The 27,906-nt window shown below is 31.7% G+C and overlaps 4 protein-coding genes across 6 annotated transcripts; all 4 read left to right on the top strand.

Annotated features, from left to right (window-relative positions):
* Window positions 1–567: 567 nt before the first annotated feature.
* Window positions 568–3,788, top strand: LOC129289508 (nuclear pore complex protein NUP50A-like). 3 transcript variants are annotated; one of them, XM_054926284.1, is made up of 2 exons: window positions 568–763; window positions 2,161–3,788. In XM_054926284.1, exon 2 carries the CDS (start codon window positions 2,200–2,202, stop codon window positions 3,541–3,543), a length of 1,344 nt encoding a protein of 447 aa, XP_054782259.1. In that variant the 5' UTR covers window positions 568–763; window positions 2,161–2,199; the 3' UTR covers window positions 3,544–3,788. The 3 variants fall into 3 exon arrangements, with proteins under 3 accessions (XP_054782259.1, XP_054782258.1, XP_054782257.1); XM_054926283.1 differs by having other exon boundaries at window positions 568–798; XM_054926282.1 differs by having other exon boundaries at window positions 568–798; window positions 2,133–3,788.
* Window positions 3,789–12,470: 8,682 nt separating this feature from the next.
* Window positions 12,471–20,382, top strand: LOC129288466 (protein MLN51 homolog). Its single transcript, XM_054925056.1, has 12 exons — window positions 12,471–13,487; window positions 16,261–16,364; window positions 16,484–16,694; window positions 16,785–17,629; window positions 18,107–18,221; window positions 18,458–18,580; window positions 19,061–19,116; window positions 19,208–19,256; window positions 19,437–19,508; window positions 19,603–19,679; window positions 19,784–19,875; window positions 19,950–20,382. The coding sequence occupies exons 1-9, from the start codon at window positions 12,997–12,999 to the stop codon at window positions 19,462–19,464; spliced, it is 2,022 nt and encodes a 673-aa protein (XP_054781031.1). The 5' UTR covers window positions 12,471–12,996; the 3' UTR covers window positions 19,465–19,508; window positions 19,603–19,679; window positions 19,784–19,875; window positions 19,950–20,382.
* A 623-nt stretch (window positions 20,383–21,005) lies between these two features.
* On the top strand, window positions 21,006–26,390 carry LOC129288083 (probable disease resistance protein At1g12290). The gene is made up of 3 exons (XM_054924437.1): window positions 21,006–21,380; window positions 23,328–25,763; window positions 26,125–26,390. Exons 1-2 carry the CDS (start codon window positions 21,138–21,140, stop codon window positions 23,658–23,660), a joined length of 576 nt encoding a protein of 191 aa, XP_054780412.1. The 5' UTR covers window positions 21,006–21,137; the 3' UTR covers window positions 23,661–25,763; window positions 26,125–26,390.
* On the top strand, window positions 24,113–25,185 carry LOC129289300 (probable disease resistance protein At5g63020). The gene is made up of 2 exons (XM_054926073.1): window positions 24,113–24,320; window positions 24,386–25,185. Exons 1-2 carry the CDS (start codon window positions 24,113–24,115, stop codon window positions 25,183–25,185), a joined length of 1,008 nt encoding a protein of 335 aa, XP_054782048.1.
* Window positions 26,391–27,906: the final 1,516 nt, after the last annotated feature.

The following is a 27,906-nucleotide window of genomic DNA, read 5'->3' as shown; positions in this document are numbered from 1 at the left end:
TTATTAAGGAAGTGGATTTGTGTCAATATAAATCTGTAATATATGGAAAAAATTTGAACTGATAAGCGGTCTTTGAGACTATTTAATAAAAGCGTTAAGGCCTATTGCAGGTAGCTTCTTGGTGAGGAGGGCCTGAAGTTAGGTTGCTGTTAGACGTAGTGATATAAGCTGAAGATGATCTCGAATTTAAAGAAAAATATGAAGAGTAATTAATTAAGAGTAACTAATAAGATTTTCTCTAATTTAATGCAAAGGCTTTAAGTAACCGCTTGTTGCTTAGTCAGTAACACTTGTATGGAATTATTTACCGATTCAAGTTTCCAGTTGTAATATTAATGCTTCAAGTACACCCTTTTATTAGTGATTTTGAGAGTTCATGCCCAGAAACAAACCAGAGAGAGAAAGAGGGAGTTCAGAACTCAATTCGTGAAAATGCAAACGTGGATGCGTAGACGAGCTTCAAATGTGCACGTAGAGAAAGAAGTTCAATGTGCCCGCAAAATGTATTATAAACAAATTATTTAAAAAAAAAGTATTTTAAAAATAGGCAATAGTAATAGAAAACAACCCTGTAGAGAAATCGAAACTGAGCTGTTCGTCCTTCCTCTTCCATACCTTGAGTTGATTTTTTTTCTTTCAATTAAAAATCAAAATTTATCCGTTTTCTCTCTGATCCTTTTTTTTCTCTCTCTATCCAAAAGCTTCTCTGCCTCTCCCTCCAAGTCCTAAGAATACGAACAGCTCGTCCAGCCGGATTATCTGGGTCCTAGCTTCTCCTTGTTTCCTATTGTCTTTCTCGTACATGCTCACTTCTTTTTTTATTCTAATACACCTATATTTTTTTATGTGTTTTATATCCTTGCTGCGTGCTAGATTGTGTTTGAAATCTACGATCCTGTTTCGTCATCATGTGCAGTTCGTTTTTATGTTTTTGATTCTCAGTTCGTGTCTGATGATTGTTAGGAAACGAAGTTGAGTTTAAATTGTGCTGTTTCATTTGACTTCCGTTAATATCTTACTCTAATTTACTTTTAAATTGTTTTTTTTTTTTTGGCTGTATTTGAGCTACTGGGAATGGGTTGTTTACTTGGAACACAAAATATTCTTGTTACTTTCCTCCAAGGATCGTGTACGGAAAAATTAGCACTGACTCTATTAGCCGGCAAACATTTGGAATTCATTTTTTGGGTATTAATTCGATTAAACTGTGTGCCTATATGGGTGTTGGGCTGTTATAGTAGCAGTATTATTATTAATTTTGATGAGAAATTGTTGTCTGTTGAGATAGCTATGCAGTTCATCAAGACAAAAGACGGTGGTCTAAATCTGATGCTGTGCTAGTTGGCCTTGAAATAGAATTTGCCTACCTTTTTTTAATTAAACGGAGATGGTGTAGACGTCTATATTGAAAATATTATTAAATCCTGGGCTTGTCTCTCTAATGATTCAGCATCCTGAGGTGCTGACTTACTGTTTATTCAGCAAGAATGCCTTTTTTTCATTTTTCATTTTTTTTCTAAGTTGTGGCTATGAAACAGATAGAAAGATTTTGTGCTCAAAAAATCTAGTTCCGTTCACTTGGACTGCAGCGGACCCTAATCTTTCTTAAAACTACTTGTAATTATGATCCTGGTGATGGTAACCGTTGACTGTATGCATCTTTTACTTGAGACCTCCAATACTTCCATTGATTGAGCTTCAAAATATGTTTTAGGTTTTATTAGTATCTATGAATTCCACCTTATTCGAATTGTACTCTACCTTTTAACAGATTAGATCAAGTTATTGTATTTGTCACATGCAATGTACATTAGCAGCAGTACATAAGAGTTAGTCTTGAAATGCTAGTGAGCACTAGACTTTTCATATTCTTTCAAGGAAAGAGGTGGTTACCTTGTTAACTTCATATCGAAGGGAAACTGGTGCATTTTGTGTTGAATTTTATTTGAGTGACTTTGGCCCAAGGATTGGTATTCATGTTTCACAAATGAAGTATCCCAAGGCTATTAGTGTTTGGGCATGGGTGCTTTGCTTTTTCAAACATGCACTATGATTCATGAAGCTTATGTTATTCTTGGTACCTTGAATTTCGCCCTTGATTTGAGGAGAACATTATACTCTTCTGGTTGCAGCTGTTGATTTTCTCTGATTTGACAACAGATCAGTTCTCAAGCTGTAGATTGCTGATTTCTTTCATCAATGGGAGAAGCTGAGAATGCTGTTCCACCTTCAAAGAAAAGGGCTGCTGGAAGAGAGCTCTGTCGAGACACTCCTATTGATGAGGAGGAAGATACCGCAGGGCTTGAATCTGGAACTTTCAAGAGGGCCAGTGATGAGGTTCTTGCAACCAGGAGAATTGTCAAAGTTCGCCGCCAACAGCATAGTTCTGTCCTATCTTCAAATCCTTTTGCTGGAATACGTTTGGTTACTCACACCGAATCTAGTGCTAATCCTGCTGAGACTACTACTGAAGCATATTTGGCCAGTGAAAGCACCACTGCAGATAATACAAAAGGTGCTGATTGTATAACCAAGGATTCTGGAAAGAGTAGAGATGGGGATGATAATCAGTCTGAGATCAGAATTAGTGAGGTGGAGGATCAAAATGCTAGAAATAAGGATGCTCCGGAAGAAAGCACTGAAAAGGAGTATACGGTAGAGGAGAATGTCAATAATAAACCTGACGTGGATAATGACCAAAGTAAGAATGGCAATAACAATGAAAATGAGGATACTTGTATGAGAGGCAGGAAAAGTGCTAGTGACTTAGATAGAGAAAACGCTGAACATGACAATGATACTGAAACAGATTATAAGAAAGGTAAAGAAGTTGAAAGTGGAGAGCCCAACGCAGAAAGTGGCCATTTTAAGTCATTTCAACAACTTTCAAGCAGCCAAAATGCCTTCACAGGTCTTGCTGGCACTGGATTTTCTTCTTCATCATTTTCTTTTGGGTCTGTATCAAATGACGGTTCTGCTTCTGCTTGTATTTTCGGAACAAACAATGGAAAGCCTTTTGGTCTAGGTTTATCCAGCAATGGGAGTTCTGTATTTGGGGTGTCTACAAGCTCAGTTGCTTCTACGAGTGATGGAAGTGGCCTTTCAAAGACGCAGGAAGTTGCGGTTGAAACTGGTGAAGAAAATGAGAAAGTGGTTTTTAATGCAGATTCTGTATTATTTGAATTTGTGGATGGAAATTGGAAGGAAAGAGGAAAAGGGGAAGTGAAGGTCAATGTTACTTCAGTTGGAACAGAAAAAGCCAGACTTCTTATGAGGTCAAGGGGAAATTTCAGGTTGATTTTGAATGCTCGCCTTTATCCTGATATGAAGCTAACAAATATGGAAAAGAGAGGGGTTACTTTTGCCTGCATGAACAGTGCCAATGATGGGACGGATGGTCTCTCAACTTTTGCTTTGAAGTTCAAAGATGGCTCCATCGTTGAAGAGTTTAAACTTGCTATCATGGCGCACAATGACAAAGGTGAGGCGTCTAGAGGTCTAAAGAACCCAGAAAATTCGCCTTCTGACAGGGACAAAAACTAGGGAAAATTTCTTAGGTATCTGTTATTAAATTTTTAATAAAATAGAGACTGGTTTTGGGTTATCAAGTCATGTGTGCAGTGATGAGCTTTGGATAATAGATATCCACATGTTATAGGTAGTCTGTATTTTGTCATAGCAGATCCATGTTTTATGGGGTCAAAATTGTCTATATATATTATATACATATAAGAACTTTACAAGTACACTTTTTATGAGACATGAACATAAGGGCTCATTTCTATGGTGTTTTTGGCTGCAAACTGACTTTTGCATAAGCCGGATGACAAAAAACTGACTTTCGCATGGAATATTAACTCAAAATTAGGTTTTGCAAATGGGAAAAGAATGTCAAAACTCGTTTTTGCAAATTGATAGCCAAACACATTCAAATTTGCATCCCTTGGCGGGTGGCAGAGTCTTGCCCTTGGAAACATCTTTCTTGCTCAGACTTCTTGCCTTCTTTGGAGAAAATAATGTCTTTGAATTATCTTTATTGGATTGAAAATTTTGATGATGCAATTACAATTAAATATTAATAATATTTAAGTTAGAACTTTCTTTTACTTTTTTTTTGTATTTTATTATTAAGAGCTACATTATAGATGTATTGTGTGTTTAGATTTCAGTCTACATTTGATAAAAATCTATTTAGAAGATTCAACTATTTATTAAATTTGGTAAAAACACATCTTAGATGTGATTTAAATGTACTTTTGAGGTTATCCAAACAAGCCTATATTTTATCTTATTTGCTTAGAGTGTGCTATTTAGCTACTCCATAGTTATAAACATTACACCTTTTGTAACATCCCATGTTTAATATATAAGTTACTTCACATATTCTTAGGAGCAATTAATAATTTTTACCAAAGAGTATTTTAGTATCATATCAAAATTACTTAAATCACATCTTACAAATAATTGATGATTGGTAGTTATATAAGTGTTTTTTTTTTTTTTTGGGAGAATATTACCTCCTCTTCCTTTCCATCCTCTCCTCTTCTTGTTTCTTTATTACCATTAAATCAAGATTTAGAATATTCAGATTTACTCTTCTATAAAATTATTATTAAAATATTATATCATAAAAAATAGAAATAATAAAATTCAAACTACAAAAATTTAATATTAACAATTACAAAATACTATAAGCACAAAATAAAATAATTTTTTATAAGAAATCAAATTTAGACTATTCAATAATCTTGATCTAATAGTTAAAAAATAGGAAGATAAAAGGAAGAGGATGGGAAGAAAGAAGGGAGAATTCTCTTTCTTTTTTGTTGCTCACATGTATACTCTTATTGAAGATAATTTTTTTTATCTTAATACATGTCTTAAAAAAAAATCTTTATACACATGTACTCCTTAAAACATGAGGCATTTTTAATTAAATTACTTTTCTCAATAAATTAATTAATTATCTTTAAATTGGTATTATCTATATGTGTTTGTTCTTATTTAATAAGATGTCTCACTTAAAAAGTGTATGGTTGAGTAGTTTATTGATTAAAAGTATGTTTGAAAAAAAATCATTAATTACACATTAAAAAATTAAAAATATCTTATATTTTTTAACAAAATGAGTATAATCTCTTTATTAAAGTCTTTTATTTTTGCATTCTCATTCCATATTCACATTATCAATCAATATTTAATAGTATAAAAGAAGCTTTTGTAGATATAGACCATATTATAGAATCATACTAAATAAATAGCCCCACATTTGTTATATTTTATATTATGATTAGTTTATTATATTTGTTAATAATATATTATTGTATATCAATAATAAACCCTTTATAAATTTTTAAATTTTTAGTGAAAAACTATTTGTATATTAATGTGAACGGTTATATTCTCAATGCTCAACAATCTAACACTAAAATTTTTGGGTATAAGATTTTTTTCGACTAGTTGACCAATTTATCCTGTAAAATATAGTATTAGATTTATAAAATATAGTATTGCTTTAGTTCTTAATATAAGAAGAAGCTATCAAATTTCATACTTATTAATAATGTTAGGTATAACCTTGAAATTGTTAAAAAAATATAACTTTCCAATTTTCCTTTCTTTGTATATATTAAAGATAATAAATTGTATGTTAAAAATAAAGATGGTAAATTGTTGTTTAGGAATTCAAACAACAATAAATAAGCAAGTAGTAAAATTGAAAAAAAAAACAATAATTACTCTAATTTCATTTTATATTAAGAACAAAAAAAATTTAAATTTCATCTTATATTAAGGATTGAAGGAATGCATAACTACATAAGAGCCCACCTACTTAATGGGAAAGAATATATGAGGAAAAAAAAATACTCGTTATTGAGAGGAGTAGTTTGTTATCTCACTTAAAAGTGAAGGGCTGAGTAATAAATTTATTAAGAATATTTTTTAAAAAAGCTTACTAATTAAATATTAAAAAATTAAAAATATTTTATATTTTTAATAACTAACTTTAGAAAAAATATTTTATATTTTTTAATAGAGAGAATAATATTTTTTAAAATATAACCATCAATGCTATATTAATTACAAGGGAACATACTGCTCTTAATTACAATGGCAAAATAGAAAGAAAACAATTAATGCACCAAACATTACCTAAAATGTCTAACATTAAGGATTAAAAAGAAAAACCTTCTAGACTTGGCATTGGGTAAGAGTGAGCATTTTAAGAGGGAGCATTAATTTCTCCTTCCATAAATGAAAAGTGGGAAGGAAACGAACAACTTTAAGAGAATCAGCATTAAATGCAAATTAGCATCTAATCCAATGACATTAATGACCAAGATTCCACAAGCATTCAATTGCCATCTTTTTCATAAATGCTTTATGAACCAACCTCTTGTTATAAATTGCATTATACATTTGGAACCACACACATCATTCTTGCCAAAACAACATTAATAAAAAACAAAACACAAAAATGGAGAGACATGAAAAGATAATGTCTATAAGAAGAGGAATGTTGACAATGCTTCTGATTGCAATGACAATGACAATGACGATGATGATGACGATTGCAAGTGTTACAGAAGGAGCAAGCCCATTGGAAGCTTGCTATGGAGAATGCTACTCAAAGTGTGATGTGAGAAAATCCCTTTGGTGTGGTGCCTTGTGCTTGGGAAAATGCAAACATGGAAAGTCCATTCCTGATAATCTTTGCAATTGCACCTATACTTGTTCCAACCTCATGTGTCCTCATGTCGGCTCTGGTATGAACCCAAAACTAAAACTCACTTGCATTTTTCATGAATCATATGAAATCTGAAAAATAAATTATGTTTAGTCTTATTAGTTACTTGAAAATAATGTGACATGCTATAAATTTTACTAACAAAATGAATTGAGAGTTGTATGAGAAGTTACAAAGAATTAAGATGTAAACCACGAGTAATGGTGACAAAAAGAATTTATTTAAAAGTAATTTAATTCACTTGTCCTGTTGATAAATTGAAAGAATATATCATGATGATTTATAACATTGATTCTTTTGTTATTGCAGATCCAGAAAAAGCCAAAAGATGTATTTTTAGGTGCTCCAGCTTGTGCAACATCAAATACTAGGTTGTATGTATGTGGTGTGAAGTTGTAAACACAAGTTGAGAAATGAAATAAATGGATTTATTAAATTGATTCCTGTTGAGTTATTCATCATTAATTTGCGCTATCACTCGTCAAGCAAATCGTTTTTTTTTTTTTTTTGGGACGGGAGATAAACTATATTCAATCAAATCATTTGCTAAGACTATAATATTATACTTGGCCGTCTCAATTTATAAAATATTTTTAAATAAAATCATGTATGTCAATATATTTATTAAATACATTTTATAATTTTCCTTTTAAAAAAAGAACTTAAAAAAATGTCATTCAGTGAGTGTACTTATACTCCAATTACAAAATAATATGAGAGAGAGAAAGTATAATGGGAAATTAATATTGAATAATAATTATTAATGAAATTTTATTTTTATTAAATATTTTATATTTTAAAATGTTAAATATCTCACCAAAAATATATGACAGTTTGATAAATTGAGACAGAAGGAGTAACGATAATAGTCTAAGTCTAATTTATCGTGCATGAATGTTTGATGAAAAGCAAAGAATATATAAAATGATCGATCATCGCTTCATTGGAAAATGCAAACAAAAATGGGGCATTATGTCGCGTAAATACTATTTAATGGAATAGAGTTAAGTCAACTCATATAATTGAGTTTCAACTTTATAGTTTATAGAATAAAAAACTAGAAATTACCAAGACTTGTTGATCTTAGTAAAAAAAAAAATTATAATATAGTTCAAACACGTAGTTTGAAAAATAATAAAATTTTAAATTATTTAAATTTATCTCAATTAACGATTTGATCTTCTAAATTTAACTTTTATTAATTTTGATTCTTTAAAATTAAATTTGATTCAATTATTGATTTGATCTTTATTATTTAAAAAGAGAAGACACAGTTAAAATTTATTGAAATGAATAGTGAAATATTAATGACAGCCATTTAAAAATTACTTAGGTTAGCAAAAAACATATTCAAATAGAAATTAAATTAATTTGAGAGTTAATTTATTATCATTTAACTAAATATACATGTCATATTATCAATATAATTTACACATTAAATTAATTTGAGAGTCAAATTATTTTTTAAAACTTAAAAAATTAATATAATAATTTAAGAAAATGTAAGGAATTAATAAAAATTAAATTCAAGACACTAAATCAATAACTTAAATAAACTTAAGGGACAAACTTCATTATCTACAGTTTTAAATTTAATAAACAAAATGTTTATGACAACTTATGAAAAAATAATCATTGTTGTTTTTTCTTAATGCAAAAATATCATTAGACCAAATTCAAATCCATGCCAATTCTATTTTCCCCCCTTAGATATAACTACATGATATTTTTTGGTAGAATAACTACATGTTGTTTTATTATGATATTAACTTATATTCAAGTATTATCAAACTTAAATAAGATAATTTTTTAAGAGTGATTAACTTATATTTTATCAATGTCTCCCACTTAACCCAATCACAAGTAATATTAGAATATAGCAAGGCTTGTTTGAATATTTTTTTGTCTTATTGTTCTCCGAATTAATGTTTTGTAAAACATATTCTAAAAATAAAAAAATGATAAAAACATATATTTTTTTTAAAACAATAATCACATAATATCTAGAATATATTTTTTTTAATTTTTCAAAACAATATTTTAATTTTTTTTTATTTTTCAAAATACTTTTAAAAAACATGTTATCAAACATTTTTTTTAATTTTGGAGAACAGAAATTGATTCTAGAACAAGTTACCAAATAAGTCCATATTTTTTGATACAAAATCCCAAAAATTATATTGATGCAATCTTGGGGGAATGTCATCAAACGATAAAAAATTAAATTAAACGTAAACAAAATAAAAGGATTTGAAAATCCAAATAAATATCAAAGGTCCTTCAGTGAATTGGTTTAAAAGTTAGCTACTTTCATTCTATGATTTCCAACCCTCAAAACAAAAATTTGTAGAATAAGATTTTTTAATTTGTAAAGAAAAACTTGTCAACTATATCATAACTTAAAAATTATTTTAAATAAATTAAAAAATTACTTGCAAAATAGTGTTTTGAGGATTGCGAGGAAGGGTATGAGATTAGCAAATCATTAAAAGTGATAATATTTTTGATAAGTTTTTTTTAAATAAATTAATGAAGTTTACTTGCAAATTGTTGCAAATCACAAGATGAGAGTGGCAAAATTTTATACTTAACCCACTAAAAGTTCTTTACTGTTCTCATTTTGAATTTTTAAATATTTTTATCCTTATTTAAGTTAAATGATTTTTTGGGTCCTTTATACAATCTTCATGTGCGATTAGACTAATTGGCTTTAATTCAAAATTTAAATGATATGTTCATGGGGCATTGACGTGTGATTATTTACTTATGGAGGATTTAAATCCTCTAAATTTGTAATTGATGAATTTGTGTTTAATTTTCTTTTTAAAAAAGAGAAAAGATCTTTTATATTTTATAAAATAATAAATGAATAAAAATATTAAAAAAACTTTACACAAATTTTCCAATTGCAACTTTAAAGGATTTGAATCCTTTAATTATACCAGCTCCTTTTTGGCAAAAATAAAATTATACTAACTCTTCACAGAATCACAATTCAATTTTTGTTTCTTTCAACCATAAATCAATAATATTAGGTATCATGGAATTGCCAGGAGTGATCCCAAAATTATTACTTCAATTAATAAGGTGAAGTTTATATCCTATAGTATTTAATTCCCAGGAAATTTTGTCTTCAGAACACATCATCCTTTTTTTAAAAAATCAATATATAATAAAATAAAAAAGTTACATAATCCTAATGGTCTTTAGGCTTGTGTCAACATTTTCTAAATCAATGATAAATATTGTTTCCATAAAAATTTAGGTTTTTTTCCCAGAAAAATTAGTTGTTTGGTGAATTTTTAAATGTTACTCCTCAATGTTATAAGACACTTTTTATTGAAATATCAAATTAAAAATATAAGATATTTTGAGTTTTTTAATATGATTCTTTTTCAAAATTTTTCTTAACTAGATATGTATTAATAAGATTTTTCTAATTTAGACAGCATATTAAGTAAGGGTAAAACAAAAGAACATATAATTTTAAATGTCATTAATTAACTTATTAAGAAATATAAATTAATTAAAAATACTTTATAATTTTGAACAGATATTTTTTTCCTAGTGAGCAAGCAAGTAACCAGGACTGCTCTATCCAATGGGATAAAATCTTAATTCCTAAGTGGAATCATCCAAAAAGAGCAAGGCAAATCCTAAGCTTCTAGCTGCCCCTTTCTCATTATTCAATGACAATGATGCGATTACTTGGAACAGGCACCAAAAATGGCTTGACTGTTTTTTGGCTTGGGATTCCTTTGGAAAATCCAATTACCTCCTGAAAGTACATCTTGTTTTGCATAGAAGTTGATTAACAAATGCTTGCTATCATCATCCTTTTGGCTGTGGAAACTTTAGATCACATTTGCATGAACTACCAACTTTCAAGAGCACAGTATGGTTTGGTCTTTTGTCCTTAGGATAACTTCCTTTCCCTTCTCTCCAAAAGCCTCTAACCAAACAACACTCCAGGTAAAAGTTAATCTTCTTGCTAATGATATTTCTGTATGGGTTAAAGAATTGATCATGCCAAGAACCATTTAGTTCAATGGCATGACCTTCTACTTTGATGCAAAGTGTTGTAGATTCTATTCCCATAAGACCCAAAAATGGGCTAGGGATTAGGTTAGATGAGTGTGTGTTTGTTAGTCAGGAGTATTGTTTTACATTCCCAATGAGATCGGATCCTCAAAATCCACAAATTCAAGACTTCATCAATTAAATCCATTCTTGTCCAACCCTCACATGATATTATTGGACTTTAGATGGGCAATCAACTCCTCAATTAAAAATGAACATTGATATTAAAGCATAGCCAAATGGAGTTGGATTTAGTGAAAGGAGTTAATCCTTTATAATATGATGAACTAAGATTCAATCCTTGTTGGGCGAGATGCAAATATTTAGTGGCCAATTGTGTCTTGAATATAATTGTTTTCAATAAAAAAATATACTTGTAAGAAATAAAAAAAAAGGCAATTCACTAGTGATTCGTTGGATCAACAACAAATTTGTAAGCTAGGAATATGAACAATTGCAACCTATTCATCAATCATAAGCCATAGGAAGAGGTTTATCTCCCCCACAATCTTTACCAATTCCAACACCAAATATCCTCTTAATTGGGACCTTGCTGCTTCTAAGACCTTGTTTTTAAATGTATTCATTTTAATTTCAAATAATAATCATTCCTCTATTAGTAGATCTAGAAAATGGGCAAGTTTAATCCTTATAAGCTCATACCCTCATAATTAATCAATTTTTCAAGCTTAGTTCCTATTGATCAAGCTTTGGCTTAGCCCAAAGGCTCCTCAAAAGCCTTTTTATAAAAATATCTCAATTTTTAAAGCTCAAATCCAAAAAACTGATTTAAACATAAATCCTACTAAGCTTAGCCTATATTTTTGACTCTATCCAGTAATCTTAGTTAAAAATATGTGGATTTTTTAGATATAATGTTAAAAAATATAAGGTATTTTAGGTTTTTCAAGATGCAATTAATGATAATTTTCTTAAAATACATTTAATTAAGGGTGCAATTAATAATATTTTTTTGATTTTAGACACATTATTAAATAAGAGTAAATAATGTAATTTTAAGATAATTAACTAACTTATTAATGGATATAATTTTATTAAAAGTGTTTTATAATATGAAAAGAGGGGGAGAATTATTTTTAAAAGATGGCGGCATGTAATCTTTTGAATTTGGCTTTCTCCTCTGCACCATCATAAAGAGGTTTGGATGGTTCATAATTAATTTTTTTATTTTATATTTATTAAAATAAAAAATTATAAAAAATTTAATAAATTTATTAGATTACTAATTTGGATAATTTAAATTTAGCGTGAATGATTCGAATTTAATACTACATTGTTCAAAATATATTTAGATAATTAATTTATAAAACATTATACATATTTGAATTATCCAAATTAGTAATCTAATAAATTTAATAAAATTTTTATAATTTTTTATTTTAATAAATATAAAATTAAAAAAATTTAAATATGGATTTGCACTATGTGGATCTTTTCATGGTGGAGATAGTGGAGGCCTGGAGGGCATCTCATAAGAGGGAAGCCGACTCTTAATCTTTCCTTTGGATCTAATTTCATTGCTTATATATATATATATATATATATATATATTTATAAAACTAAGACCCTGGATTTCCTGGATTGCCCTCCGAAAGTCAGATAATTTCTGCTAACTCCAACTGCTACGTTAACTTCCTCTCCATGAAAGGGAGAGTCTCTGTCTCTCTACTTCTGACGATGCATTCCAAATCCAAAAAATCTTCCTACAATTTTCTAGGGTTTGGCACTACTCTCCGCCTGGATCCCTTTGACTTTGACGCACAATCAACTATAGTTTCTTTAAATTTTTTTGCCTAGGGTTTCCCTTACTGAAGCAATTTCGACTTCATAACTTCTTGGTCTTGAAGGCTTGTTCTCTTTTGTCTCAACTGGCAGTTCTCGTGTTGAAGAATTTTGTTAATTTTTCGAGGCATTGAGGGCTGTGATTTGTCGAGTGATTGTTTGGATTTGGACTTCTCTTTGGGGCTGGGGATGGATTACGGTTTTCTCTGGATGTTTTCTGCTATATAGGAATATTGGATTTTTTTTCCCGGATTTTGGGGGGGGGGGTGTGAATTTTTGAATATTTTGTTGCCCGACACGTTATAGATTTTGGAGTCTATTGTTGTCGATATTGATGGCTACTGCGGTTGAAGAGGACATTGAGTATGAGAGTGATCCTGAAGAGTCCAAGAGATCATTGGCAATGCGGAGGCGGGAAGCGAGTGATGATGAGGAGGGTGAAGGAGAAGAGCGGGATGAAAGGGTCGATCGTCTGGTTGGGACTTGTTCAGAAGACTCTGATGACAAGGGTGGAGCAGCAGAGTATGATGACGAAGAAGAATTGTATGGAGCGGAGGAAGAAGAGGTGTATGAAGAGGAAGAGGAAGAGGTTGAGGAAGGTGATAGAATTCAAGAAGAGGATCTGTACGACGAGAGGGATGGGGAAGGAGGCATACATGGCGGCAAGTATTGAGGCTTCGGAGCTTATTTCAAAGGAATCTGAAGCTGCCTTTAGAACGCCATTGGAAGCAGAGATGCATCCTGGGAATAAGGATAGCGAAGAGAAGAAGGAGAATGAGCCGTTTGCGGTGCCCACAGGTGGAGCATTTTACATGCACGACGACCGATTCAGAGATAATTCTGGTGGACGTCACAGGTATGCTAATGAGCTAGTCTTACAAGGTATCGTTCTTTACGTAGCAACAAACATGCTGTCGAAAGTTGCGCATGTATTAGAGATATTGATGCTATGTTTTCTGGTATTGAGTTTCAGTAATGAAATAATTAATATTATATTGTTATTCCTTTTTATTTAATGATAGGATGGATTGGTTTTTTTGTGATTTTGTTTGAAGCTGGTTTTTTGGCTGCGGATGACAGCAATTCTAGGCTGGCATAATGTATGCTAAGTGCTAAGTGCTAACCCATTCATATGGCATTACTCCATGGTTTCGGTCATTTCCACACCTGCCTTTTCTTCGTAACAAATGGCAAACTAGAAGAGCAGAGATTGCTTTTGACAGTGCTATCAATATGAGTCTTCATTCTTTGGATTGATTTTGAACTCTTAACATTGATGCCTATTAACTTATTAAAGTGAGTTTTGGAAAGTGGGTTAAAAAATTATTTTAATATATTGTAAGTTGAACTTCCATGGAAAGCGTGGCATAAGTTTCTTCAGGAAGTTGAAAGAACATTTTATGAATGAAAAATGATCTGGATGGGTTCAAAACGAAATGTATGACCAAATATGATAAGTGAAGGGTTTTTTTTTTAATTTCTTTTTTAAGAGTCTTCTAGTTTTTGTTGGAAAGGCTGGAAGGTTCTCTTATTAAGCTTTTACTTTGGGTATTGGAATTGAAATCTTCCTAGTTTGATCTGCCAGGCAGGTATGACATACTCACATTAGAGAGGAGAGAATATTGTATTTTTCTTTCCCCTTATAGAACAATTAATTATTACATATTTTGTTCTGGAGGGAGTTGATTTTATTCCACAGCTTTAATTCACCTAGAATTGGTTGTGCTAGAGGTTGTTGTATCTTTTTTATATTATATTTTAGGTTTGTTTAGCTGTGCATAATAGTAAATGGTAAATTATAATTCCTCAAAGCAAGGTTGTCCTTACATCTTGACCCAATCACATTATTTATTGTGATTACTGATGTTACAAGTGTATATAGTACTCAATCTCTTGTCAACTACCGTGTAGTTTACATAAGTTGCTCTTGTTATTCTTAGTGAAGTTTATAGATGTGTTTACTGAGTATGATTTGTAACACTGCATTTTTTGGTTTTCTTCTTTGAAATTTCTGATCCAGAATCATTATATAATGCCAGATATATGAGTGGATTCTATATTGCTGGTTGCCTTTGAGTAACTTTTGAATTTGTACCCATTGATACTTAAGTGTCTTTTAGTTCATGTTAGGTGAGAAGGAGTCACTTTTAATGGAAAGTGAAGAGAAAACAGAGAAGATAGACTTCCATGGAAGCTTTTTTTATAGTTCCAAAAATGTTTGATGGGCTCAAAAAGGATTTATCTTTTTGGAAAAGGAGTTTTATTATTTGGTATATTGGTAAAGGCTGGAAAGGAAGAATAATATGATAAAATTACACGTTTATCCCTCAATTCTTTTTTGAAAGAAAAATCTGCGCAGCAATTGAATTGGAAAGGAAGAAAAAAATAGGGCTTGATCAATGTCATTGCAGCTAGTTGCTGGCAGCTTCATCTCACCATGCAAAGTGAACAACAGCTCACAAGGGGTTCAATGACATGCAGAAAGCGGGTGTCAATAGTTGCATCATCTCAGTGGCTCACAAAAGGGGTTCACTGGTGGCTTTATAGGAACCTGATATAATTAGGGGCTGTTGAATGCGTTGAGATGGAAAAGCTTTATGTGCTCAGCCTAAATCCTAGTGCAATTTTAACTTTTTGCTAGTGACCTTCTAATATCTCCATTATCAAGCTTCTGCAACTATTTTTACTAAGCAAATTTATGCATATTTGGATATACATTGGAAAGCTCTAGAACATTTCATTAGGCCAAAATTGGTTTTTCTTACAAAATAAATTTTAAACTGCAACACTTTAGAATAATAGCTCAAATATGTAACTGATTCTCCCAAAACCAATCATCCCAACAAATATTCTTGGAAATCTAGAAACTTACATAAATCCCAATCAAATAGTTGACCATTCAGAAATTGATGCATAGCCTTGAATGTTCCAGTAAAAGAAGAGAAAACAACCCATCAAGCACACTATGCATTGTTTGAGAAATACATTATATCTGCATTGATAGATTAGGGAACCAGTTGGCATAGCAACAATTGAATGAAAAATTGAAAGTCCAATGGCAACAATTCATGGAGATGTTAACAAATGAAAGAAGATAAAGATGAAACAGATGATGAGAGGGGCATATCTCATTTGTGGCAGTGGCGATGTCTGTGTTGGTGAGGAGAGATGATAATGGTGTCGAAGTCTTGAAGAAGGGTTGGTTTGAGGTTTCAACTTGAGGCAAATTTGTCAGTATTTTTCACACTAAGAACAAAATAGACACCAATTTTGGGTTCCATGGGACCAAGACTCTTTCCATCTTCCTAGTGAATAAAGTTTGGTTCCACCATATGAGGGAGTCGACAGTTACCTAGGATGGCTTCATATGAAGGACACAGAAGTTGCCTATGAAGGCGTCATATGAAGGAAGCAGCAGTTTCCTAGGAAGGCTTTCTCTTGCACACTCAACGTGCAATTGAAAGCTTTATCTCTCATTCTCCCCTAGGCTCCTCTTTTGTGTACCAAGCATGGCCTTAGGGCCGTTTGTGGATCACAGTCTTGCTAAATAGGCAATTAATTTCTTTTAATATCTTGGAGTTTTGGTATAAGTTAGGTTTTAATGCATCTGACCTTGTCTTTACTTTTAGGCATTTACGGGGTGGAAGGAGACTGTGGGAGTCCAAAGATGACCAAAAGTGGGGACATGATAAGTTTGAGGAAATGACAATGCAGGAAAGGCACTATAATGAGGTGACCATCTTGTAGGCTTGTACACTTACTATACTTGAAATGACTGGTTGGTCAAAATTCCTTTATTTTAAAATGTTCCATTTTCTGAGACTTTTCTCCCTCTCATGCAATACTCAAAAGGGAGGAGAGTTTCCAAGAGAAGTTATGGAGCTCGTAGTAAAGGTCGAGGTCTTGATCATGGGGTGAATGCTCAGGGAAACAGACAAGGAAAGAGCAAACCTGGCAATCAAAGCCAGGTACTCAAGAGTAGTGTGAGATGGAGAGGGCCACAAAGATATGTGCCCACTTTTAAGAGGAATACTGGTCTGCTGCCTCAGATGCAAAATAAACAGTACGTACACTTTGTGTTCTGTTAGATTAGTTGGAGACTTATTTCCTATGTATTTTTGTACTCTGAATTCTGATTTGTGCTTTTCCCAAGACCTGTGAAGGCTTCCCAGAGAAGCTCATATGGTAATTCAGGGAGAACTTCTACACCCACTTCAAATGTAGAATCAGATCCTATGCTGGCTAGAAAACAAGTGGTTGCTTCAAACTTGAATTCTGGCTCTTCCCCTTGTTATCCTTCTGGCTCTTCCAACAGGGACATTATGCCAAAAGGAGATGTTCAAACAGGAAACAGAAGCCGAACTGCTTGCCCTGGTGTTACTGCTGAAGGATTTTCAGTTCAACAAAACAATGCATTACCTCGGGGAAAGAATGCTGTTGAATATATCAGCATGGAGAAGTTGTACATTGATGAGTCCACTACTCCAGCTGTTGGAATGCCTTCGAACAATTTCCATATGCCACCTTCTAGATCTTCTGGAGTTAATGCTTCTCAATCTTCTCAACCAAGGGCTTCAGGGAGGACTGTGGCAATACCTGTACAGATGAATTATGAGCCTTCTTCCACTCATATCCAAGCAAGTAAAGTTCTTCAAACACAACTCCAGGCTACTCATAGAAGTTCTGTACCAGGGCAAACTCAAACTTCTGTGCTTGCTCCTGTACCACAGTTGGGCCAAAGTTTAGGTAGTGGATTTCGAGCTTCCTCTCCTCCCAAAACATCTCTGGCAACAACTTCATTTGATTCTGGAGAAATAGATGCAGCATCAGATTTGGGGAAATTCAAAGAGTCTTTGGTTGGTAAGGCAAAGGGAGGTTCTCGGGGTAGTGGAAGGGGCTCTCTTCTTTATGGTGGAGCGCATGTTATGGGGACTTCTGGAAATATGGGTGTGAGTCATGGTGATCAGAACTTTCCTGCCACCCCAGCCTTCTTGCCAGGTTTTATTAATTGTCCTTTTTGTGGGTTCATGTATTAGCATATATTTGCGTATCACATTTCATGTTGTTGAAAACTGAAGTTGAAATTTTACCATAACTGTGCTAACTTGTGAAAAGTTATTTGTTGTTACAGATAAATAGTTTGATGCTGTAAAGGTTATGATTTATCAATTAATCATGTGATCATATATTCTTTAGGGAGATACTTTATAATATATCATGTACCTCTGTTTTCCTTTAATGTGTTTGTAGATCTTTTAGAACAGGTTGAGGGGTTATTTATGTCTCTGTTTTCTTTTCATTTACAAAACTAGATAGGCCCTGTGCTTTGCACAGAGTCTGTGGAGAGACACATTATACATTGCTTATGAATAATACAGCTTTCAATAGATTTTATATGATATATTGATATTGATGATTTCATTTCTGTTTACTAATGAGTTTTTTTATTCTTTGTGGGGATCTGGTGGAACACAGTCATGCGATTTGGTGGGCAGCATCCTGGTGGTATTGGAGTTCCTGCTGTTGGCATGGCATTCCCTGGATATGTAGCTCAACCTCAACTTGGTTTGGGAAACTCTGAAATGACATGGTACAGATATATAGAAATCCTTTATCTTTAATATGTACCTTATTTCTATTTTTGTGTTTTTTATTGAATTATGTGTGGGTGGTTGGGTTTAAATAAACCGAGTTTAGGTTGATGATCTGCAGTGAGTTCGTTATCCAGCCTCTTTTTAATTTTACTTGTTATTCAAAAGTTTTTTAATCATTGTAAAAATTTCTCCTTGGCTCAGTGTTTAGCTGTTTCTTCTTCTTTTGGTTTAGGCTGCCTGTATTGGCTGGTGCTGCGGGAGCTTTAGGGGCTTCATATGGTTCACCCTACCATGCTGTTGACAGTGCTTATAATGCACGACAATCAGGACAGACCCCTGCAGTGGCTACATCGAGGTTTGTAGTATCTGCCATTATTTTATTTGCAAACGAGTTACCATGCTTCTCCTTTCAGTCCTGTGTTGCTAGTTGCTTGAGGCCAATAATCTTTACTTTTATCTAAAACTGTTTCAACTCGCAATTTTGTTTTTTGGTGTTATTATAGTTCTATGGTATGATATAATATTGTGGTCCAATTTCTTTGCCTGCATTGTTCAGCCAAGAATGGTGGTGTGGTTTGCATAACATTTTTGGTCCATGTTATTTTATTTATCAACGAATGCGCTTTACATTTTTTTGCCCCTTTTAAAATCAGGGCTTGCATATGTTTATCCCCACCCTATGTCTAATTTGTGGAATTTTTGCATGCACGGTACTCAGAAATCAGTGCTTTTATGAAATAGTTTTTGTTACACTTTTCTTGCCTTATTTGTTTTCATCTTGTTATGCCTAATTGCTGATTTCTTGATTCTTCTTTGTATTCCTGAATATTTACAGCAAGCAAATTAATGCAAATAACACTAATAACGAGTGGAAGCCACCACAGCAAACTGGTGAGGCATTGTATTCATGTTCTTTAATATTGTTTACAACAAATCTTGTCATTGTTTTGTAATGTGTTATTATTTGGACTTGTTTTGTCAGCAGATCCTGTAAGTGATGACTTGGGACAAAGGCAGAATAAGCCTCGCAGGCAAGTTGGATTGCTAAAATATTATAATTTTTTGAAATTATTATTCATTTTTGTGAATGCAATGCTTCTATTCTTAAACTGCTTTTTACTTGTTTTCTATGGGTGTCAGGGAATTGGTTGACTACTGAGCTAGATTTTAAGTACAGGCGTAATTTTATTGAATTGTTGCTCTTAACGCAGATATTCAGAAATGAATTTTGGCCAGTGAAGTAATTTATATAGGATGCAGCTTATTTGAATAAGCGGACAAAGGTTTAGTTTTTTTCGAAGGTTTTCTAAAGCAAAGCTGTATCTTCTTAATTCTTGTGCAGTTGCAATTTTCTAAGTGGTTTATTTTGTAATGCAGGCCTTCGATCAGGACCTTTGTTTTCCGGCTTTTGCTCTGGAGCACTCTGGGCTGCCAAAGAATAGAAGAATTTCTAGGTAATTAAATCAAATTGATTATATCTTTATGTTTGAATGGTTGAATTAATTTTATTGGGTTCATTAATCATCATCTCTCTTGCTCATTTTCTACTTCTTTACAGTTAGACAACGCCTCCTCTTGTTGAAGACTGAAGTCATGTAGGGGCTTGGGTATTGTAGCTTGGCGGATGGAGCTTTCTTGTTTAGTTGTGAGGTAAGAAGGCTCAGCTGCTATCTTAAAATTGACAATTAGTGAGGAATTAATGACACGTGTTGGCTTCTTTCTAGGTTTCATGTGATTTGTTTTTAGTGGTGAGGCTTGTGTGAAACATGGGCTGGCTTATCTAGAACGATGGATATGGTGCAGTAGCTGATTGCTTCGTGGATGAAATGTTCCCATGTATAGATGGTTTTCTTATTAACCAAGCGTGACCTTGTGGAGGAATTATATAGCCTTCCGAAATAATCATGACTAGTGTCTTGTTTTTTTCTTATTTCATTTTCCCTTTTGATTGAGTGGACTCTAATTCACCATGATTGCTCATGGTTTTGACTTGGGAGAGACACTTGGTGGTTTGTGTTCATTACAAATCTCCTAAAATACTTGTACAAATGAAATGTTGACTGCTTTAATGAGATCAAGTCACAGAAGCGCATTTCAGGCGTATATAGACTAAAATAGAAGCTAAATCAATATGAATGACGAGGAATTACATTGCAAGTTGTGCTATTTATTTTTCGTGCTCTATATGCCAGTGGAAATGCATCTAGTTTACCGACTAAGTAAATATTCAATCGGAAAAGTAAGTTTTGATAATAGATAGATTAATTTCACTTGAATATCTATGCTAAGATGAGTTTATCAGTGTATTATCAACTAAAATTTGGCAGTAAAATAATCGCTTTTTTTATATCTCTCTACTTCGAAGTTAACTAATCATCAATGCGGTACCAATTTCTGAGTGGTTGAAGCCCTAGAAAACATAATTTTATTTTTTCAAAAAAGAAAGAATGATTGTTTCAACTTCTGTTGCTTTCGCAATGGCAATGGCAATCTTTTGTAAGGTGATTCCTAACTTGTTCATTGATGTGAGAATCGACAAAAGCAAAAGAAAGAAATCAAAGAAGCACTAGGAATAAATCAATGTCCATCTCAGAAAGAAAGATCAAGGAAGGAATTCGAATATTAGTTGCTTCAATTTTTTCTCTTCAAAATTAAATAAAAGGAATTATCATGATCATTCATTTCCAGTCCTATATATAAATTGCATCGACTGTCATGCCAACCCATGGATATTGCAGTCTCTTGTAATCAAGAGGTAGAGGGTCTTTCATTTTGGAATGAATAAATAAAGAAACACACACACACACTGACATATATTTATGAGAAAGCTCTAACTTAGCCATTTTGGGTTGTGATTTTGGATGAATGCAAGCTAGAGGCATCGTTTGGAAGATCAGAAGTGAGAGGAAGATATGGAAAAACTGGGAGGTATCATATGGGACACAACAAAGTATTTGTTTGGGCGCCCCAAACAAGAAGCTCATCTCATTTGGGATTTGGAAGAGAATCTGCAGTCTCTGGAAGCTAAATGGGAGAGGCTTCAAGCCATGAAGATGGACGTGGAAGCACAGATTGAAGTAGATGAGAACACCAGTGAGATGCAAAGGACGCATCAAGTCACTGATTGGCTCAAAAGCGTCCAACACATTCAAGAGGTAATTACGTGATTGGTTTTCTTCATCACGACTTAGATAATTACCAAATTAAACCTCAATGATGTACTATGTTAAGTAATTCGTGTTATACATGCTTAGCTCAATAGTTTCTCATAAAATAATTTAAACTTGTCAGTAGTAAATCGAAAGTGATTTAGACTAAAAAGTGCTGTCCAAACTGAGATGAGTGAAAACCATTAAAATGGCACAATGTTGGCTAAAGGCAAATAGCTAAGTTTACAAGGGAAAGGAGGGGAGGCTCACAACAACAATGAAGGATTCAATTATGGGCTCATTTAGCATAAAAAATAAGTGATTTTATATGTTTTGGAGATTTTGGGCCGTTTAATTCAGCTTTTTATTTTTAAATGAGAAAAATCACTTTTTTTTAAAAAAAATTATTTTTATGAGTTTTTATGATTTTTTTAAAATAATCAAAATCAAGAAAAAATAGATTTCTGATTATTTTAAAAAAATGTGAGAGACTGTTTTAAAAATTTGAAATACATGAAAATATTATAAATTTTTAACATAATTAAATAATAAATTATTCTTATAAAATAGAAATAAAAATATCGTAAAATTAAAAAATAAATAAATAATTTTTTTTTACTAAAACTAAACATAAAATAATTGATTTTTTTTATAAAATCTATAAGTTATTTAAAAATTATTTATTTTTCAATCTTAAACAAATGAGCCCTTCATAAAAATTGATTTATTGTATATCAATTATGTAAAAACATAAATTATTTTATATTTGGTTATAATTGTAAAAAATTGATTTATTATTTAATCATTTTAAAATTAAATAAGGATTTTGTATTTGTTTATTCATAAAATGTAATTTAATATTTACTTATTTTTAAATTTTATGATATTTTCCTTTTTTAAAATTTGTTAACATTTCCTCTCATTTTATGATATTTTTATGATTATCATTTATTTATTTAATATAGCTTTTGATATCTTCATAGATTTTAACTTCATTAAACATGCTTTATTATTTAGTTATTTTAAATTTTTTTGATATATTTGTGTATTGTATTATTTTTAAAAGCCACTTAGAATAGCTTTTTCAAAACAACAAAAAGTTTACATTTTTTTAAATAATGACTATTTTTAAAAGGACAGTAATTTTTTAAAAATTTAAACAAATGGGTCCTAAATACTCCCTTAATTTCCTATTAATTATAGGACATCTTCTTTAAAAAAAATTTGTTTCTTTTTTTATAAGTCATTTTGCAATATGTTAATAGTAATTAAATTTTTTATCCTAACAATACCCTTAAAAAATAAAAAAAAATTACTTCATATAAGTCAAATATATTTAATTATAGTCATATATTGAAAATATCAGAATCTTTTAAGCGCATTCATAACTAACAGTAATTATTTTTTTTATGGTTAAAGTGTACTTTTGGTCATATAACTTATTTGATTTCTTAATTTTATAAAATATTTTTTTAATCATTCAACTTTAATACTGTTAGTTTTAAATAATTATTTTTTATATCAATCATTGTTATTTTAAAAAAAAATAAACATAATATGAAAACATTTGAAAATATTTGTCAATATTTATAGTTTAATATAAAATTTTTTTATGATAAAATTAACGATGTTGGAGTTAAAAGATTGAAAATATATTTTATAAAATTAAAAGACTAGAATAGAATATTTTATAAAGTTAAAGATTAAAAATATACTTTACCTCTTCTTAATTTATGTGAGATAGTCAAATATGACTTATAAATAAATAATGAAGAGTGTATGATGGGCCCACAGTTAGATTATATACGCTGCTAATGATGCTACGATATGCATGATCTTATCTTGCATATCAAAACTTGATATGAAAATGTGCTTAATTATTAGTATGAGCAAGGTTCAGGAAAAATGGTGTAAAAGAAACATGGAAACTAATTAACAATTATATTCACACAGGAAATAAAAGTTGTTCAAGTTAAAGGAGCTCAGGAAATCCAAAACAAACGCCTAAGTAAATGCTGTCCCAAGAATTGCATGTCAAGCCACAAGTTAGGAAAGGATGTTGTCAAGATGCTCACTGAAGTGGATGTCATAACAACTAGGGGACAAAAGTTCGGTAAGGATTTACCAATTACTCACGAGCGACGAATACCAACTAATCAAATACCTTTTGGTGAGACCGTGGGATTAGATTTGATATTTAACAAGGATGGGATAATATTGAAGAAGATAAGGTTGGTGTCATTGGTTTATATGGAACAGGAGGAGTGGGAAAGACCACCTTATTGAAAAAAATTAACAATGAACTTGGGAAGAGAAGGCCGGATTATTTTGTGATTTGGGTGGTGGTATCCAAAGAGCCTAACTTGGATAGAATTATGGACAATATAAGAAACTCAGTAGGGATTGGCAAAAGCTCTTGGATTTTTTGCAATAATCAAGAAGAAAAATGTGCAAAGATCTGGGGTGTCTGGAAACAGAAAAAATTTGTTCTATTGTTGGATGATGTATGGGAGCAATTGGACTTAAATGTGGTAGGGGTACCACATCCAAAAGATGCTAACTTTGAGTCCAAAGTGTTGTTCACAACACGATTGAAGGATGTGTGTGCAAAAATGCAAGCTCAAATATCATTCAAGGTAGAATGTTTAAATGAAATGGATGCATTAAAGTTATTTCAAATGAAAGTTGGCGAGGAAACTTTAAACTCACACCCTCGGATCAAAGACCTAGCAAAAAAGATGGCTAAAGAGTGTAAAGGGTTGCCTCTTGCTTTAATTGTGGTAGGAAGTGCCATGGCTGGTGTGAATAGCGTTAAAGCATGGGAATGCACAAAAAATAACTTAACAAGTTCTTCATGGACTACTCCAAATTTGGAGATGAAGGTGTTTTCTATCCTTAAATTGAGCTATGATCAATTCCAGATGATGGTCACAGAAAGTGTTTCTTGTATTGTGCATTATATCCAGAAGATTATGAGATTCTAGTCACTGATATCATTGATAAATGAATAGGGGAGGGATTTCTATGTGCAAATAAGACAAAAAGCATTGGGGACATTCGCGCTGATGGCAAGTCTGTGATTGGAAAGTTAAAATTTTGCTGCTTGTTGGAGAGTGTTGAAGATGACATTGTTATGAGGCGTTCAGTAAAGATGCATGATATCATCCGAGGGATGGCACTATGGTTAGCATGTGCTCAAGATAAGAAAATGAAGAAGGTTCTAGTACAAGGAGATGCAGTGGCAATGTCCCGTGATGATGATGTTGACCAATGGAAAATTGTTGAGATGATTTCAATCATGGGGGCTGGTGAAGAATGGTCTGTACCATCCGAGTGTCCCAATCTCATAACATTTTTGGTCAGGGGATGCAAGATAAATGGATTGCAGAATATCAAATACATGAGCCAATTAAAGTGCTTGGAATTGAATGTTTGGGAGATAGATGATCCTATAGGAATTTCTGATTTGGTTCTTTTAGAATACCTTTCTTTGACTTTATATGGACCCAAGGTTCCCAAGGAGCTGAAGAACTTGAAAAATTTAAAACTACTTACTTTGTCCATGACAGGAGCTAGCATTGCAAGTATTCCATTGGAAGTGATCTCAAGTCTTCAACAATTAAGAGTCTTGAAAGTTTTTTGTTTTGATGGTGTTGAAGGAGATGGCAAAGAAGAGGGAGAATTCCTAAAGGAGGTGGAATCCCTACCAAAAATTGAGGAACTAAATGTTGACATATGTACAAATAATGGCCTCTCTAAACTTGTTGGCTCAACCAAACTGCAAGGTTGCCTATCTGTTCTTCGTCTTTAGGGATCTAGACACCCTCATTAAGATGCCTTTATTATTGGCATGCATGTCAAAAATGAAGCACCTACGACAATTTGGTATGTTCGGCTTGGGCAAATTGGAAGATTCTTCACTACATGACGTATGTCGTCTTACCATGCTTTGAAGTGTGTCCATTGCAAGGTGCGATTCAATAATGCATGCGACATGGCTCAAGCATGCTCCACTCCTTCAAACACTTTACATTGCGGGTTGCTCTTTAATGGAACAAGTGATCAAGGAAGAAGCAACAAAGGATGATCAGAATGTGGATTCTCCTGTATTCTCTTCTCTTGTAGAATTGTATTTATTTGAATTGCCAAAGCTTAAGAGCATCCATAGCACACCCTTATCTTTGCCTTCCCTGAAATCCATCTTAGTAGTTGATTGTCCAATCCTAAAAGAGCTACCTCTTGGTTCCAGCTCTGCCAAGTATGAGTCGATGAGAATTCCAGGAAAACAAGACTGGTGGAACAACTTGGAGTGGGATCATGACCCAGCTGCTAAGCACAAATTCCAATCCAAATTTCAAAACCTAGCGGTTGATTCAACAACACCTAGAGGTAAATGCATTCTAATGTTGCGATTTAATTTGTCTTTTTGCTCTCATATGATTGGCTTGTCTTTTTCCATGTAATTATTATCTGGATTAACAATTTTCACTTCTCAATTTGGTCATTTTCATGATGCAATTTAATTTTTTCCCCCTTACCGCGAATTAAAAAAATAGCGTATTATTTTTTTGAAAAAGAAAAGGTTAGCTTAGATATATACTCTATTTACTAAATGGCTTTGTCTTTTCGATCATATATGATGAAATTGTAATTTGCAGTGCCACAAATAATGTTTGGGTATTATTATGATGTCTCTTTTAACATTCATACAATTGTTTTGTAGCTAATTGGCTTTCTTTCCACTTTGCAGATTTTGCGATCGAAATGGGTGCAGACTTCTTTCGCCCTGCAGGATTGGATTTCTTTTCTTATTATAGTTTTTTATTAATAAATCAACTACAAGAAAGTTAAGCGGGGAAAAGAAAATTTCCTATATTACTATAGCTTCTTGCAGTTGATTTGATGTTTGAAAACTTTGGTTTGAATTTTAACTTATGCTCAAAATTAACAAGGGACCAAATATGGTATGTGTATTATTATATATTATTTTAATGTTAAACCTCTAAGGTAAAGCTTCACTAGAAGTTGCCGGCATCTTTCAATTGGGCTTTCCAAATTTGATAGTAGAAACTTAGGGCTTGTTTGGTTTTATTTTCATTGCTTGTTTATAAAAACTATTTTATAAACTCATATTTAATTTTTTTTCCAAAACAAAACAAATTAAAAATTTGTTTGATTATTTTAATTTAAAAATAATTTTAGAGTTAAAAAAAATGCCGTATAATAGTGGTTGGCTATAGGTGAAAGTAACTTACAATAATCAAATGTAACATGTTTTAAAAATAATTTTTTTAAAAAAAGAAAACAGTTATAAGATGTTTTCATTTTTTTAAAAACAAAAATAAAGATAATTTTGAAAAAATTTATTTTTTAAAAAATATTTAAATTCAAAACACTTATCCAAATCAACTTTCTGTAAGCAAAATATTTTTTAAATATAAAAATCAAACAAACCCTTAATTTCACTCATTCAATCATAATTGTTTAGAATGTCCACTATAAATCATGGGCAACAGTTTTAAGTTTAGAGTCCTTTCTAACTAGTCTCATAAAATTTTTTATATGAATCTACTAAAAATTAACAATCTTAGTTATGCGATATATGAATTTATGAATTCATATTTGAAACTTGAGTGAAGTTGCACAAGTCAAGGTCTTGTATATATACTTGTACCCTAACATTTCAACATCACAAATGATAGGAAGTCTTCAAATGGATATGCTTACGTGGGCCGACTTCTCCTCCTCCAGGTTTCAATTTCATGTCTCTTGTTTGCAAACTCAGCTTTGGCTTATATTTAATTAATAAAATTTGGATTGATTGCTATAAACTTTTAAAAATTTAAGAGTATAACCAATTAATATTGATATACAAAAAATTCATCATTGCTATATAACGAATTTATTATTAAAAATTTAAAAATTTACAATAATTTTATAATTGATATGAAACAATATATCATTAATAAATATAATAAATCGATCATAATGTAAAATATGATAAATATTAGACTATTTATTTGATTTAGTCTAATAATATGAGTTATATCTGTAAAAAAATTTTAATTATATTATGTGGTATAATTGATTTATGAAATTGATTGCAGCAAAATCAAAAAGTAGAATTGAAAACTTAAGAATATGTTTGGATAAGCTCTCAGAATTGATTAAATATACCAAAATCATGGTTTCACTAAAAAAACACCAAAACACTCACATTTTTACATGATCAATTATATTAATTCAAATCATGTTTTGGCTTAAGGTGCAATGAATAGCTTTCAAGTATTGATTATACGTTTTGGCCACCAAAAAAAAAAAAAGTATTGATTATATGTATTGAAGTGGACCAATCTGTCATAATTTTTAATCTACCAATAAGACTCTTGAGTGCTACACTTGAATGTCCCTGTCCACGACTTCTTTTCTCTCCATGACTGCTCTCTCTCTCTCTTTTTTTTTTTTTTTAAGATTACAATGAAAATAGATAACAAAAAAATTACAAGAGAGAGTGGAAAAGATCATCTTCTAA

The sequence above is a fragment of the Prosopis cineraria genome, unplaced genomic scaffold, assembly GCF_029017545.1.
Source record: "Prosopis cineraria cultivar Desert tree isolate PC_DT_omini unplaced genomic scaffold, ASM2901754v1 PC12, whole genome shotgun sequence".
Lineage (NCBI taxonomy): Eukaryota > Viridiplantae > Streptophyta > Magnoliopsida > Fabales > Fabaceae > Prosopis > Prosopis cineraria.
This window is presented reverse-complemented; position numbering and strand designations above follow the sequence as displayed.

What these genes read in the sequence shown, in the direction of transcription:
- LOC129289508 (XM_054926284.1), top strand. Translation starts at nt 2,200, where the DNA reads ATGGGAGAAGCTGAGAATGCTGTTCCACCTTCAAAGAAAAGGGCTGCT.
- LOC129288466 (XM_054925056.1), top strand. Translation starts at nt 12,997, where the DNA reads ATGAGAGTGATCCTGAAGAGTCCAAGAGATCATTGGCAATGCGGAGGC. An exon ending in GGAAAGGCACTATAATGAGG is followed by an intron (nt 16,365 to 16,483) that starts TGACCATCTTGT and finishes AATACTCAAAAG; the next exon opens with GGAGGAGAGTTTCCAAGAGA. An exon ending in GAAGCCACCACAGCAAACTG is followed by an intron (nt 19,117 to 19,207) that starts GTGAGGCATTGT and finishes TTGTTTTGTCAG; the next exon opens with CAGATCCTGTAAGTGATGAC.
- LOC129288083 (XM_054924437.1), top strand. Translation starts at nt 21,138, where the DNA reads ATGGAAAAACTGGGAGGTATCATATGGGACACAACAAAGTATTTGTTT. An exon ending in GCGTCCAACACATTCAAGAG is followed by an intron (nt 21,381 to 23,327) that starts GTAATTACGTGA and finishes ATATTCACACAG; the next exon opens with GAAATAAAAGTTGTTCAAGT.
- LOC129289300 (XM_054926073.1), top strand. Translation starts at nt 24,113, where the DNA reads ATGGCTAAAGAGTGTAAAGGGTTGCCTCTTGCTTTAATTGTGGTAGGA. An exon ending in GGTCACAGAAAGTGTTTCTT is followed by an intron (nt 24,321 to 24,385) that starts GTATTGTGCATT and finishes ATAAATGAATAG; the next exon opens with GGGAGGGATTTCTATGTGCA.